This window comes from Pyrgilauda ruficollis, unplaced genomic scaffold (genome assembly GCF_017590135.1).
Source record: "Pyrgilauda ruficollis isolate IOZ18807 unplaced genomic scaffold, ASM1759013v1 scaffold38, whole genome shotgun sequence".
Classification (NCBI taxonomy): domain Eukaryota; kingdom Metazoa; phylum Chordata; class Aves; order Passeriformes; family Passeridae; genus Pyrgilauda; species Pyrgilauda ruficollis.
Genome location: NW_024525267.1, coordinates 5532703 through 5548127, shown reverse-complemented (window position 1 = coordinate 5548127; position 15425 = coordinate 5532703). Strand labels below are relative to the sequence as shown.

The 15425-nt window shown below is 39.7% G+C and overlaps 1 protein-coding gene across 4 annotated transcripts in view; it reads right to left on the bottom strand.

Moving 5' to 3' along the window:
* Positions 1-15425, bottom strand: part of ASPG (asparaginase) — a 44585-nt gene that overhangs the window by 16502 nt on the left and 12658 nt on the right. For all 4 annotated transcript variants that reach the window (XR_005955853.1, XM_041476384.1, XM_041476383.1 and 1 more), the window contains 5 exons: positions 14726-14852; positions 8525-8637; positions 6870-7055; positions 3801-3914; positions 383-502 (listed from right to left, as the gene is read on the bottom strand). Coding sequence is in view for 3 of the 4 variants with exons in the window: in XM_041476384.1 (XP_041332318.1) it covers positions 383-502; positions 3801-3914; positions 6870-7055; positions 8525-8637; positions 14726-14852 (660 nt within the window). In the remaining variant the exon portion in view is untranslated. The remainder of the gene's footprint in view (positions 1-382; positions 503-3800; positions 3915-6869; positions 7056-8524; positions 8638-14725; positions 14853-15425) is intronic.

Sequence of the window (15425 nt, the reverse complement as noted above, 5' to 3'; positions counted from 1 at the left end):
GCCTTCTATGACTGCATGTACAATTAAGCTGTTTTACCCATTATTATTTGGATTGCTCCAAACTGTCAATACATTTGACCACAAAAATATAAAGCAATCCTTCATATCATTGATACCCTGAATTAGAGCATCTGTCTGAGGCTTGTTATTGCAACCAGCCAGCCAAGAAAGTAATCCCAAGAGGGGGCTACAAAGGAGGGGTGGGAAAACATTAATATGTTTTTAATTAAAAACATTTTAGTTATAGAATTGTCATTATGTCCTTTCTCCCTAACTCCATAATCCAAATTTCTTTCAGCTTTGCTGTTCATCTTTAATCTAGGCTTATTTAACTGATTTTACAGCTTTACATGATACTAATTTTAAATATTTAAGTATATACCTCCTTGCTGCTGATACTTAGAGATTTGGCAATCACTTGAATAAACTTGCTATCTCTCAAAGAGATCTTGGCTCCTGTGGGTACAACAGTCATTTCTCCTCTTAGATTCTCACTCAGCATCTGAAAAGCAAGTAATCAAACCCTTTGTTAGCAGAAGAAAAAAATGGTGGTAGTCTAATAAAAAAAAACCCTTAGAATCAAGTTAGAAAACTGTTTGGAGGAATTATGGAAACTAATTGAATGCAGACAAAAGATTAAAGAAATAGTTACTGTCCCATGCAGACTGCACGTTTAAAAAGACAAAGGAGGGAGACAGGCAAACAAAACTTTCTTCCAAAGCAAAGAAAACCAAAATAAGCACATAACAAAACACCCCAAATTTTAGAATATGCGGACAAAAGTTCCCTAGCGGGGTAAGCTGCAGCCTACTTAACAACACAAAGATAATGAGTAATGAGCAGAGTGAGGCTTATGACCAGAATATTCTGAAATGCTGCTGCCTCTTGCCAGCATTCACAAACCTCAGGACTCCTACACAGACTGTGTACATAGACCTCAAAACAAAGCCCAGTGCTGCCTGTAGACAGTCATGTATTTCCATGGATTTTCAAACAGCTCCATTAGCCCTGATTTTGTTACAATTTGGACATAGATCCAGCTTTGAATGCAGAAAATCTACAGTAGTAGCAGTCATTCAGTATCCAAACAGGCATATAACAGTTTGCAGGACGGGTGCCTCCAATATAACTGGGAAAAAAAACCCAAATCAAAATGTAAAAAGGTCAGCCCATTCATGTGTAGAAAGTACTTGAATAGGGCACTAAAGAAATTAAAATACTCTGAACAACAAACTCTGGGAAACTTTGAGAACACAGATAGAAGACAGTCATCAAGAAAAAGCAACTGGTTTCCTCAATTCTGACAACTTTACACACTGGCACTCTTTCAGGAAAGGTTGCTGATGCAGCTATAAAGCACATAGTTATTTCAATTAGAATTTTAAAAAGCAGGATTGTGAAAGTTTGCAAGAAACAGATGTGATGTTGGCAGGAGGAATGCCCCAGGTTTACTTATGTCTAGGCATGCCCTTGATTAAAAAAAAAAACCCTCCAAGAGCTGACAACACCATAGCTGTCTGCTGGAAGAGTCCCATATACATGTAACTCAGAGGATACCAACTGCTTTGGCACTCTTAGAATTTGACAGGTTGAGATCATTGCTTTACACAGGTAACCTTAGCAATTGGCACCTGTGCTAAATGCACCCAGTGCAAAACCCTGTGTGCCTTATTCAGTCCTACCAGCTCTTCAGACATTTCTATGTGTCTGGGGGCACATTCCTTGCTCTTCATGTTGAAAAAGAATCCCAAAATAACCACGCCAGCTTCAGGAGAGCTTCTGTCTCTTGGGAGACTATTGTTTGGTGATATGTTTAGCTGAAGATATTGCCACAGACAACATATTTCCAGGCTTTCTTCTTCTCCTGGTCTCTATAACTCATTCCTGCCCAGGCAGTGCAGCATGCTGTTCTCTTAGTTGTGCCAGCACAATTGTTTGTGGGTCTGTACAATGAGTCAAATGAGGAAACCAATCCTGCATAACTCAAAGAAATTGCAAAAGTTATTTTGTTTTTCATACCATATAAAGGAGGTCCAGCACACCACCATACAAAAACTGTGTAGCACAATCCAAAGGGCAGCACGTGAAAATGCAGAATTATCTTGTGGCATGGTACCTAAACCACCTTATCATCAAATCCTCACCTGAGTAAATCAGCTATCTCACCTCAGCAAACTGGATCTCAAATTAAGTTTTAACTCACACACCCAGGCAAGACTGGGAAGGTTTCTCCTGTCCCAGGTCAAATAATGCACTGTGCAAGAAGATTAAAGTGAGCATTAAAAAAAAAAGCCAAGCTAGTGCATGTATGTTCTAGGGTCAGTGAGTATGCCAGAGGGGTCTCAGTGAAGAGCTGGAGTTTCTGAAGTGCAAATGTGTAGGTACACAGTTTTTGGTGATTGGGACTGGGGCTGAGCCTCAGCCCCAGCGGGCTAGAGGTGTGAAAAGCAGGTGAACAGCACTGACAGCAAGGAGCCATGGAGTGCCCAGGTGCACTGACCAGTCACAAAGGGAAGAGAGGGCACACAGGTGCATGCATGAACATGAGGGGGATAAAAGGCTGGGCTAAAGAACAAGAAGGGTAGCTGCTTAAAGCTTTCTGAAATTGTATGGTGTTACTCTGTGTGTTACGGCCCTCTCAGCTCCATCACAAATGCACAAACACATCCAATACCCCTGCTCCTCACAGCACTGTGTCACCTGCCAGGCATGTCCTTGCACAGAGTATGTTCTAGGCATCCTCACCAAAGACACACACAGTTCCTCCCCTCCTCCCATTTCTCAGCTTTAGCAAACAACTCCAAGCTCAGAGGCTAAAACTGTGTCTAAGCACAGTAAGTGGTACTTTCAGTCACTACACTTAGCATCACAGGTATCCAAATATGTTTGTCTCAAGAGCTGCTACTGGTTGGAAGATGGGGAGCACGAAATAATGATCAGGTTTGTTATGGTGTTAATAAAAACAAAGCACCATCCTGAGATACACATGTGCCTGCAGTGTTAAGTCTGGAGAGTGACTCATCATGATGTCATTTCCCAAAGTGTCAGGATTAAGATTTCACTACACACAAGCACATAAATTCATGCATTCCTGCAGAATGCTGCTCCCTTATCTAATTCATAGCCATATGCTCCTTGTATAAAAGGAACACGATAAGCAGCTATGTAATCTGCAGGAAAAAAAGCCTTAATTAAGCAACCAATGAACACTAAGAACATTGTTAAAGGGACTCTTGATTTTAAAAAGAGTTACAACGGGTTCTAGAATAATCCTCTACTTTTATGTATTATAAAGTGTATCTCCTTGTAGAGAAATAAAATCTAATACTGTTATGAGTAATGCTGTAAAGGAAGAGGCTGTAGGCAATATTTATTTTCAGAATAAGCTTTGTGTGAATGAGTCTGGGATGAAATCTTCACCACACTAAGATCAGTGACAAGATCTTTGCTGACTTCAGTAAGGTTGGGATTCTGTCTCCCATAAGAATTTCCACACAGAGTTTTCAGTGCAGAAGTATCCAAACTAGACTGCTAACATTTAAAGATGGCATTTTTATGGCTCAGTCATGGTCTTTACCTGACTTATGCAGAGAATTCTTTTCTCTCCCTGTCTTCATACATTTGTTTGCTTAATAGTATTTTCCATAAGAAAAAAAACCCCAAAACATGGGCTGTTCACATTATGGTTCTGGAACCAACTGCTTTTAAATGCAAGAGAAGCTCAAGGCATGAAGCTAAGCAGAAGTTAGCATAGTAGATGTGATACTTAAAGTCTTTCAAGGTCACACTGAAATATTTACCTGCCTCTTCTCCTCCCAGCTAAGGTTTCTCTTGCTGAGCGTGTATGACAGTTTAGTTAGGGCTGCCTCTGGTGTCATATCACCTCCAGGAATTACTCCAACATCAGCGAGAATCTGAATAAAAGGGAACAATGATTCTAATTAGCATAGCATTCAGAAATACCTGCACATACAATAAAGGTGTTTGGAAGATGAGTAGCTACACAGAATGCAGTGTGCAGCCAAGCCTCCACTCTCTTGCTCCTCCTACTGCCACTGTAATTCTTGTACTTTTAGTTATCAAATACCAAGCAAATACTAGAGCAATCTGAATAAAGATGACTTGTACTTTAAATTCCTTTTCCTGCAATAGCACTGAAGAATTCCACCAAATGCTTGCCACGGTCACTTACTATGGTAAAAGGGAAAGGTTACAGGTCTGTATCAGCTATCTGCAGAGTTGTCAGATTCCCTTTATTGAAAAGCTGCAGTTACTCTGTTTTAACCCAGTGGCATTTTGAACACTGCCAAGTAGGCTGTTCTCACACAGACATATTTACCATTCTTTTATGGGGCATTACTTTGGATGAATTCCAGCACTACAGCGTGCTCACAGCAGGAGTGCTTTCAGATTCTTGTAGGCTGTGCTGGCAGTGTATGATTTAGAAGATACAACTAAAATATGTAATTTACACAGTTCTGACAAGAACAACTGAAAAAATGACCTTTTTAACTTATCTTTCTGGTAGTTAAAAAATAAAATGTCTGAAAAAAGCAAAAAGAAGAAGGATCTTTGCTATTATCAGCAAGCCTTGTACGTGTACAAGACAGCAAAGACAAAGGAGAGTTCAGATCTCTTGTCATTAAACTGTACCTGGGCAAATCACAGATCACCTTCTTTGCCATAATGTGATGCCTCACAGTAAAGCATCTTGAACTAGGTTCTTTGCACTGAATTTTACTTTTAAATACCTTGTATACAAGCTTCAGCTTCAAAACTTGTTGTGGCTTAACTAATATTTTCAGCAAGATACAGAGCCTTAACTAGCTCATTAGCCACCTCTGGGAGACCCAGAGTAACATTTTTTTGAAGTCCCATGGGAAACCATATACAGAGAAGGTGAGAAATACTTCCTGTCCTGCAGAGCTAACCAAAGAATAGTTAGGGCTTTTTTCAATGGGTTTGTGAAAGAGGAGGAGGAAGGGATTTCCCAGCTTCCTTCCTATAGATTAAGTCCCCTTAGTTACAAGTTTCTACTGTGTAGATGGATCAGAGGCCAGACATTCAGTTAATTAAAACAAACACTTCAAGGGAAGCCAGGGACTCAGCTGACCTACCTGACTAGCTCAAATGAGTAAAAACTGGCCCAGCCATGTGCAAAGACCTTTGAAATATTTCATTTAAAGAAAAATCAAAGTAAAATTAACATTACAGCAACTTCACAGCATTCACTCATGATGCTTCCTCCACTGAGCAGTTCCTCATGAAAAGGAGAAGGCAGTGAAAGAACAAGTGTGAAGTAATTTTGTAGGACTTGTCTTGGTCAGCGTTCTCCTCAAAAGATGCCAAGAAAACAGGGCAGCCTCCAACTGATGCTGAAGCAACATAGTACAAACTCCATATAAAAAATGGAAGCCAGAAGGGAATATATTTCTACACAGCCTTAAAGTGGTTCAGTAAGACCTAAGCAGAATCTTTTAATTCAGCATATCAACGGTCTGGATCAGAGTGCAAAAAGCCATTTTAGGTGTCTACTTGGAGAATCTTTTAACGAAAGCACAGGAAAGGGGTTTTCTTCTTCTTTCCATAAATTTTAGCAGTTCATTTCAAGCAGAAGAGCACATAAAACCTAGGGTTCATTTTCATGTTGTTTTTCAAATATAAATTTGCTGTCTTTTATTGACTTAACTGCTTTTTCTCTTTCGAGTGAGCTGTTCTATATAATCTGCATATTACTAGAGTATTTGCTATAAAGCATGGGATCTTTGCAAAAGTCTCTAATTCTCAAAACATCTCCATAAAGTTATGCAAAAGTTTTACCAACATCCAAATAATTGCCTATATCAGAAAATACCAAGTTTGGATACTAAGGAGGTATAAAGAAAGTCTTAAAATATCCATTTATTTCTCCTCAAAACAGTCCTTGTGCAAATATTATCAAAAGCTGAGTCAAAACCAAAGCTAAAATAGGCAGGTTTCAGCACCAGACCAGGGTATTTAGGTTTGCCATGCAGTCAAAGGAGAGGCTGGCTCTGCCAGACGCGTGGTTGCTCCCAACAAAACCAGGTGTCCAAGGCAGAGGGATGAGTCACCCTCTGGTAGTGCTTCTTGGCTATTTAATATCTGGTCCTTTTCTAAAGGCCAGTTAAACCAGCTTCCCTCACACTAATACATGCAGCACATATTCTTATACAGCTTTGTGCTCTTCTTAGTCCCAGTGATGTCGTGTTTTGGTACACAACTTGTGGTAGAAACACACTACAAAGTTCCCTGAATATTAACAGTATGTACACAAAACCTACTTGAAGCCAACCCTTGTGGGTTAAACTAAACTGATTTCCATTCTTCAATACAGACAATTCCTTAGATACTGTTCTCCAATCTCACCCTGAATTCAGTTGTAGTTCCAGTCAAATAAAGAACTAGGATTTAGAATATTGCTTGCATCTACAGGCTTTCTTCATGCTCCTACATTGTAGCTAAGCAACTGTTATCCTATCAAATACTACTCTATTAGATCATCTGACCCCTAAGCTAGCTTTTAGCTCAATGGAATCCCTCTGAGAGAGATACTACGGATCTAATGCAAAGTATCCTGGAGTGCTGCACATGACAGGAGTGAGCAATCACTGATTTGGGATTTGAGCTGCCTGTTTTGACTATTCAGACCAGGAGTAACAGGATATTGTTTGTAGATATGCGTTTAAATGCTTCCAGCTTAAGATTTTTCAGATGTAGTTATTTTATAGCTACTTTACAGTTAATAAACCTGGTTTTATATGCTGGGACTACTGGAAGTTTAAAGCAAGTTTCAGTGGGATGTTTGTTTTACACAGCAGTGGGGAATGAAGTGGTTGCACACCCCTCACCTGCCCTGTTGCATAGACTGTTTTAACAGACCCACGTAGGCACTGTGTGCAGTTCAGAATCACCACTTTGCGTTCAGCTGCTTTCCTCAGTTCTTCCAGCAAATCTTCTCTCTTGTCTGGGGCATTGCCACTTCCGTAAGTTTCAAGTACTATGCCCTCAATTGGAGGCTGAAGAAATGCTTTTACCTGGTTAAAAACAAGACAGGGAACAGAAACAAAAGGTATGTTAGGTCATCTTTAAAATTTTCACGTATGGCACAGCATTTTTAAAAGTGACCTATTCCTGCTATAGTCTTACAGGCTCTCATGCCTTACACCCTTCTGTGCTTCCCTACTGCAATAACTGAGACTGTACAATAAGCTTTTAAAAATGAGACTTTTCTTCTCTGGCTTCCTTTAAAATTTCTGGAGGGTTAGAATTTAAAATAAACTGTTTTGTACAGTCATTAGCTGATGTGAAAAAGGATGCTATTGATCAAGTGCCATTAACAGGCTGTACTATTGCACCACTGTTTGGTGCAACAAAAAGGTACAGTTACACTTATGAAATAAATGTTGAGTTATTAACTAAGTTTAGAACTCCACACCCTTGCCCAGATTTTTTTTGCTTTAGCAAAGAGTTTAGTTAACCAATGACTGCCTAAGAGACAGAGTGTTGCACCTTTCAGGAAAGAACATTCTAAAAAAGCATGAAGTTTTTAAACCCAAACCAAATTGATTTAACACAGAGACACTTATATATTCTGGGACAGTTGACACTGAAGTGGATATTGTGCCTCACTGTAAGAGAATACTGTCAGAGAATGCCTAGCAAAGTCCTCTTCCTAGAAAGATGTATTTTCAACAACCTAAACGTTTCCTTGCTGATCACATATGCTGAATGCAATACACTGTAAACCCCCATGAGGCTAACTATGCAGTTGGTGTTTTATTGCAAATATACCACCCCTCTGTCTTTCCATCTGTTCATATTCACTTAAAAAGAATAGTGATATAATTGGGGAGTGCTGCTTAAATGACTGGATTCAATTTAAGAAAGCAAGAGCCACAAAAGACCTGTCAATTTAATGGAACTAATATTAGACAAAAACTTAAAGACTAATTTACCTAAAATCACAGTCTGCAAAATAATTTCTAAAGGCAAAAAAATCGCACTTCTCATTTTCAGCAGCAAAATCCCACTTTTCGTTTTCAGCTCTGTATGAATGCTGAGGGTCATGTGAACCATCAGTGTGAGACAAAATGAACCTTGAAAAAAAAATTGTAGGAATAATCACACTCCACCCACCATACTGTCTATTCTTTGACAAGATATCTATTAATAGGCCTCAATATGCACCAGGATAATATTTTCCTAGTCACTGTAGCTTGCACCTGTCTAGAAAACCACACTTGACCTATTTATGAGTCCTGATAAGAAATTAATTTTAAGTCCCAGAGCCCAGGCAGTTTATACAAAAAATATTTGAAAAGCTTTTATCATTTATGGCATACGGAAATAGTCTTTGAATGCCTTGATATTTCAAAAAAATGATTATCAGAAGAAGACAGATTCTTTCCGTTCCCTCCAAACCCCAACCACTCCTCCAAACAATGCAGCTTTCCTACAAGTGTTTCAGCATCACTTCACCCATTTCCCAAGTGAGAACACTTACAGCAGCAGCGGTGATTCCTGGGAAGATCCGCAGAAGTCCAACATTCCTGTTCATATTGGTGTGAACTCGGAATTTCTTTTTGGTATTGGCTCTCCAAACCGTTTCCCAGTTTACTGTTAAGAGAAGTGGCCTTTTTAATTTAATATTAAGACATGACATTAAGTACACTTGTAGTACTGGATTCTTACAACTCTGTTTTTAAAAGTTGTTCTTGGGCAGAGAATTCATGAAAGACAATGCACTTTTTAAAGAGGAAATGAAGGCCCATTTAAGACAGAAGAATTAGCAGCAGGTCTGGCATAGGTGAGGTATTTACTTGTCATACACTGACCTGAACTTCACTGTTATGTAGTTGGCCTGATACGAGCCTGGATTCATGTTTGGAAAACAGACCTTGATCTTCTCAGATGTAAGAGATGACAAATGCAGTTACTGTTGCTGCTAATCACCTCCAGAGTTTATTAGGCAGTTATTAATGATTAAATAAAATAGCAAGGATTCAATTAACTCTGATTATACATTTAGAGCCAGAAGCCAGCTGTTTAACTAATAGTTTGCTTGTGTTGCATTATTAGAAACCAAGTCATGCATTATTGATTTCAAAATTTTACTACTTCAGTGTAGGAGTGCAGCACTGGTAACGCTGACGGCTCCTCCAAGGCAATGGAAGAGGTTTAACAAACAGCAGCCAACAGCTCAGAGCATTGTGCCTCCATGAATATAGATCATGCTGTAAAGCTGCCTGCTTTCCCTTCATGAGTTAAGATTTTGAGATTTTGGAGAAACTCCCAAGCAGCAAGACAGATAAAAGATCTGCATGCATAATACCGACTTGCTCTCAGCCATGCAGTTACTCACACCAATTACTGTTGCAATTTCTTGCAATCAGCAGACAGCCACTTCCAAAAAAAAATAAAATCAAGAATAAATTTAAAAGCCTCCACTGAAGCCTGCTCTATTGCCACACTACCAGAGATACTAAAAACTACATAATCCATTAAGTCAGGACAAAAAATAGCATTCTCCTATAAGACTCTATGAACTTTTCTTCCCTGTCAGCAACTAGAGTCTCTTCTTTCTAAAAACTGCCATACGCCATTAACCAGGTCACAAGCAGTTGGCTTGGCATTTTTTTATCCATCCAGTCACACTTCAGCACATGGATTCCTACTGCCCTGGAAGTGGGAGAATAGAAATATAAACCATTTCTGCACCTTCTTTCTTTCTGATAAGCTGTCTAGCATGATTCTGAAACCACCTGGCTGGACTTAGTAGCTATCCAAGTAGTTCTCAAAGGCCTCCAAGAGCTTTCCAGGGCCATTCAGAGACCTGCAGGAGGAACCCAGGGAAGGGCAGAGCCTGTGCATTTGCTCTGCATGAGGTTCATGGGCCTGGCTAACCACATTCAACATAAGCACTGTGCTTTAAGAAGCAGCACTGTTTAGCAATAAATCCATTCCTCTAAGCCTTCTAAAAATAGGTTAACTCTTTAAAAGCAGCCTCCTCTACAAGAAGGGATGGCAATAAAATTGTATCACAGCTTGCTTTTCTTTTATCCTCCATAAGGTAGGAGTCCCTGCCAAAACTTCACAAATGCATTCTACTACGTTTGGCAACTGTGAGCATCCCTGATGCCTGCAACCAACTTGAAGAATGAACTGAGGAAACCTGCCTTGGCATGGAGCACTAACACACTGCCAAAAACAGAAGACCAAGGAAAGAGATCAGAGGACAGGTTCAGAAGTCAGACCTACACCAGGCCTATACCTGTACTCTTGGAGTACACTCTACCAAATAACATCTCCAAGATAAATTTAATGCATGCAGACATAGTATAGTGATGTAATTCCAAATTATATTAAAAAGAAGATAAAGATTGCCCTGCCCCTGAGTTAACATTCGCTTGGTCATGAACCTCATCAGCCTACATAACGTGTTTGGTGCTGCAGACTCCACAGATGTCAGTTTTCCATTTGCCAAACAAGTCTAAAAGGCAGAACAAAAGGTAAATGTGATGCAAGAGCCAAAGACAAACAAATACACATAGAAGACCGACTTCATCTCAGATTTACTCAGAAATGCTGTAAGTGAGGCAGGACACCACGCAGGGGAAAAAAGAAATTAGAACACACCCTTTGCATCCTCCCTCTCAAAGGAAAATCCCCAAAAAGGAACAGCATTTATTAAGGTCAAGCCTCTTCACTGTACTGAATAAACCAGCTGTTCTGCTGTATCATGTCACACACAGCAATCTTCTTTTTTTGTTAAGAGCCCAAGAACATAAGAATAACTAACAGTTCTTAAGTAAGAAACTCATATACAAGCAAGTGAAGTGCAAAAAGCTGCATCTCTTGGTGTTCACAACTCTTTTTTATCTTATGGATAAGAGTGATTAATTAGGGATACTCAGTTTTGGCACAGCACAGAAAACAGTAACCTGCTCTGACCTGGGTGGCCTGTGCTTGTGAAGAGTTTAACTGATACAGCACGATGCATCATGTAAATGTGGATGCAAAAGTGAGGAACAGACACAAGCTAGCTACTGGTGTGGCACAGCAGAAAGAACGCTTCTAAAGCAGTGTACATAAAGTAAAAAAGTAATGGCTATTTACATACTGTACTCATAATGGTTTGGGATAGATTGCTCTATTCAGGGAGACTGCATTCAAGATATTAAGGCCTTTTGTTTACTCTTCCAAACCAAACCATCACATGAACAATAGTCTGATATTTCCAATCTTCCCCCTCCATACCAAACACTATAGCCTCTTATCCTGGGGTGACTTATGATGATTGTATCATACTGCCAAATTACTGCCAAATTGCTGCCAAAAAATTACATCCTTATCTTATGCAGCTTTATTCACGCACATACACAAAATACGGTGATTGGGTTAGTGCAAAAAAACCCAATCTGACTAAAAATAAAAATAACTCTACATAGATCAGAAAGCAGAAAATCCCCCTGGTGTTAACACAGCACAGGTTTCAACTTATAACAGGGGAGCAGCAACTCAGAGCGACACCTCCCTTAGGAGTGGTGGCTGAATTCTGAGTTATGAAATCAAACAAGAAATACAGCTTTTCTTGATTGCAGAGCTGCAGACAAACAGCAGTGCTCTGCTCTCATCCCTCTCTGCAGGGCTACAGGCGAGCCCTACCATTATATAAACTGCCCCAGAGTTCACTGTGATTCACAGCAGCAGCAGCTGAGGGGTGGGGAGCACAGGCCAACCTATGGCTGCAAACTCCTGCAGGAGCAAACGAGCACAGACCCCCTTTCTTGGCAGTTTGCTATAAAACAGTCAACATATGTCTTTGAGAATTAATATTTCAACTGACTGGTGTCATTGCAACAACCAAGATGCCTGCTTAGAAGGGAGCAGGGATGGGGACCAAAAGCACTCCAGTGAAGAGAGCTGGTATATGCCTTCATACATAAATGACCTGGGTTTTCTATATAGATAACCAACCGAGATGCACACTTGGCCAGTGACTAATAGCTTCTCTCTAATGAAATTTGTGGGTAGATGAGCCCAAAAGGGCCTTCTAACTGTCTGCTGCTGTGCCACATCTGCTCACACAATCACACAAGCTCCGTCCCCTGCACAGTTTGTCTCTCATCGTATGGTCCTGTACATGTGCACCACTCCAGAAGTTACATTCAACATGTGATGCAGAAATTCCAGCCACAGTAACAAAGCAAGTTTCATGTGTGCTTCATTAGAACAATCAAGAATAAAGCAATAAATTACAAAGTATACTGAGAATCTGAGAATCAGATCTCAAGAGATACAGTCTTCCTTGTCTCTTCTGTTTTCAAAAAATGGGAGAAATCAGGTAATGTATTTTATCTGATAAGCTTTGAGATTTTAGGAATATTTCTTATTATTTCCATACTGTCCATTTCATACAGAGATTTCTGATTCTGCTGCAAAAGTATTTCCATGAGCACTGGGTTTCTTACTGAGGAGTGGGCTAGAATTTTTTCATTTCTTACAGGATTTTCTTGTGCTAAGTTGAAAGGCCTAAGGAAGTTGATATACTTGCTCATCTAAAACTGGGTAACACAACTCCTAGGCATAGCTAACACAGCTAAGGATGCGGCTGAGAATCCACTGGGAGCCTCATCTAAAAGGGAACAGGATAAGAAATGGATATCATAAATGAAGCAGAGAACTGGAAGGGTAAGGGAAGGAAGAGGACTAAGTTTCTCCCTCTCCTCTCTAGCTCTGAGGTCGGCTGTTACATGCTTTGCTGAGCCCTGAACAGCATGTCTTATTCCTGTGCACCAGCCCACAATCCCACTGTGCTCCCCACTTCCTCCATCCTGCCTCCTCTCCCCTTCTGCTTCCCTGGAATTTTCATTCCCAGCTTTGCTAGAACCAGGGAGCCTGAGGAAGAGTTTTGGCCTACTCCTCCTGGCATCTTCAGGCTGCTCTCTATAATGCTGAATCAGCCAGAGTCAGCCCTGTCTACAGGAGGATTAAGACATATTATATAAAGTCATTTGGAAAAAAAAAAAGTTAAAAGATGCTAGATTTGTTTGGTTTGTTTTTAAAAGCCCAAGTGGTTCCTTGTCTCCATGAAAGCTTTATAGAAGGACTGTACAAGCAAACTCAAGGGAGACAGAGATGTTTCAAACAATTACTTTGGACAAAATAAAGCAGCACCAGTAGATTGCCCTTACTATAAACTATGTTCTTTCAAAATGAAACAATCCTTCAATAGTGACACCGTCATCTTGGATAAATGATGCTACCCTAACTGGGTAATCAACTGAAGCAAATAAAAATAGAGCCTATCACACCATCAGTTTTTAAATCAGAAATCCCCACTGATCCCAATGAGGCATTTACTGAAAAGATAATGGGTCCCAATATGGGCCAAGGGAAGTGCTTAATAACGTTCTCATTTTTCTACTCTAGACAAGGAATCACAAAACAATTCATTCAAATCAAGAGAGGAATAGCATGCAATTTGCAGCTTGATTTCATTATTGATTGGTCAGTAAACGGAATTTATTCATACCCTGTTTGATGCAGTTCATAAAAGAAGATTCTCCCCAATTTACTGCAACAATCAACTGACAGCATTTCTGCTGATTTCAGAGACATCCTATTTGCCACAGCACAACAGTGGCAGACTCTCTACCTGAGAGATGTCTTACAGGCGGCTACAGTATTTCACAGGCTTCCTCAGTTTATCTCTGGCTGCTACAAACTTTGATCCTGAAACTTTGTAAATGACTCCCAGCCATTAGGTGGAAGGGAGAAGTTTATTTTTCCAGATTGCAGAGTGCCTTTCTCTAGAAGCAGAATCCATCCAGAATGGCACATTGCATGGCACAGGGCTAGGTCTCCTACTGCCACTAATGGCACTTGGCTGAACAATTCAGGGACTGTTCCCATTTTTTTTCTAATAATGAAGACTGTCACCAAGTCTACTCCTTTTTAATACCTATTCTATACAAAAGCAGCTCACAGTTTTTTTAAAACTGTACTTTAGTATGTTTTCTGGCAGCTCCTCATTTGGCTAGATTCCACGTGTCTCTCTTCTCCAAAGAAAGGTGTCATTTATCCAAGAACATTTAAAGACTTTGTAAATGGGTATTGAAACCCTCAGGTAGTTTTTTCCCTTCTTAAGAAACAGACACAAAAATTACAGGGAGCCTGAGTAAGTTTGGGGAAAAAAACACTTTTGAGGTCTGCTGCTATCAGTGTGTTTGCAGTTCAGGCAGATCCTAAATATCCAGTAAAACACCTTACACAATGACATGCAGCAGAGAATCTGTTGAAGCTACAAGTACTCTGCAATGGCTTTTTTCCCTGATTTCAGAGCCTAGCATGGTCATTAATGAGATGAAACTCTTTGTTCTTTCAGTACAAACTCCCTCAATTTATCTTTGGAGCAAGCTTTTTTCTGACAGAGGGGCAACCTTCCCTCTGGTTAGTCTGGATCTTTAGTCAAAGTCAGCCTAGCTCACATCTATATTCAGATAAATGCAGTTGAGTCACAAAGTCTCATCCTTACTAATATTTAAACAGATTCAGAGCAGATGAAGTAAAGTCAAGCTACAGGACTTTCAAAGATATTTGACTTTAAAAACGACGTTTCAACTACACAAGCACAGATTCTTTTCAGCTACAGTTCTATTGCACGCAGCATAAATTACATGGCTTAAGAGATGATGTTGCTTACTTGTAATATCAACCTCAGCATTTGCAAGTGGAGGCAGGTTAGGTGAGGAAAAGGCATTGAAACTCCCAGCATCCACCTTAGTCACCCTATTTCCCCTGTACAGTTTATTATAAAAATACAGGCACACCTGCAAGACAAGTAAAGAAACAGGTCTATGAATAAGCCAGTAATTAAAAGATGCAGTAGATAAATACCATAGTCCGTCCTTTATAAAGTGTTTTCTAAATCTTTAAAGCAACTCAGAGGCTAGTAGATGTTTACGAGTCTAACCCTTTCAAAAAGTGTTGGCATTTCTTTCACACATTGGTTTAAGAATTTAAGAACAAAATTAAGTTCAAGTTAAGACCTAACTAGTTTCATACTCTAGGAGACAGCAAATTTGCCTGAGTCCACTTCAGAGATGGAGGAAAGAAACAGTCTGAACTTTTTAATAAATTCATCAGTTATGTATAAATTCAGAGTCCAAAACATAAAAAAAGGCCTGGTGAAAATGAGGATAACTTCCAAGAGTTACCACGCATAAATAACTATGTTTCTTCTCAGGTCTATTAAAGTTTGTCAATTTGAAGGAAAAGAGATACCTCAAAGCTGTTATCAGTTATTAAGATCTTGGCCAGTCAGCTGTTGCTGTTGTCTTACAAGAACTGGCTTTGGAAGCATGGCAGAAGTAAAATAAGGTGTAACCTGACCCATTTTCTCT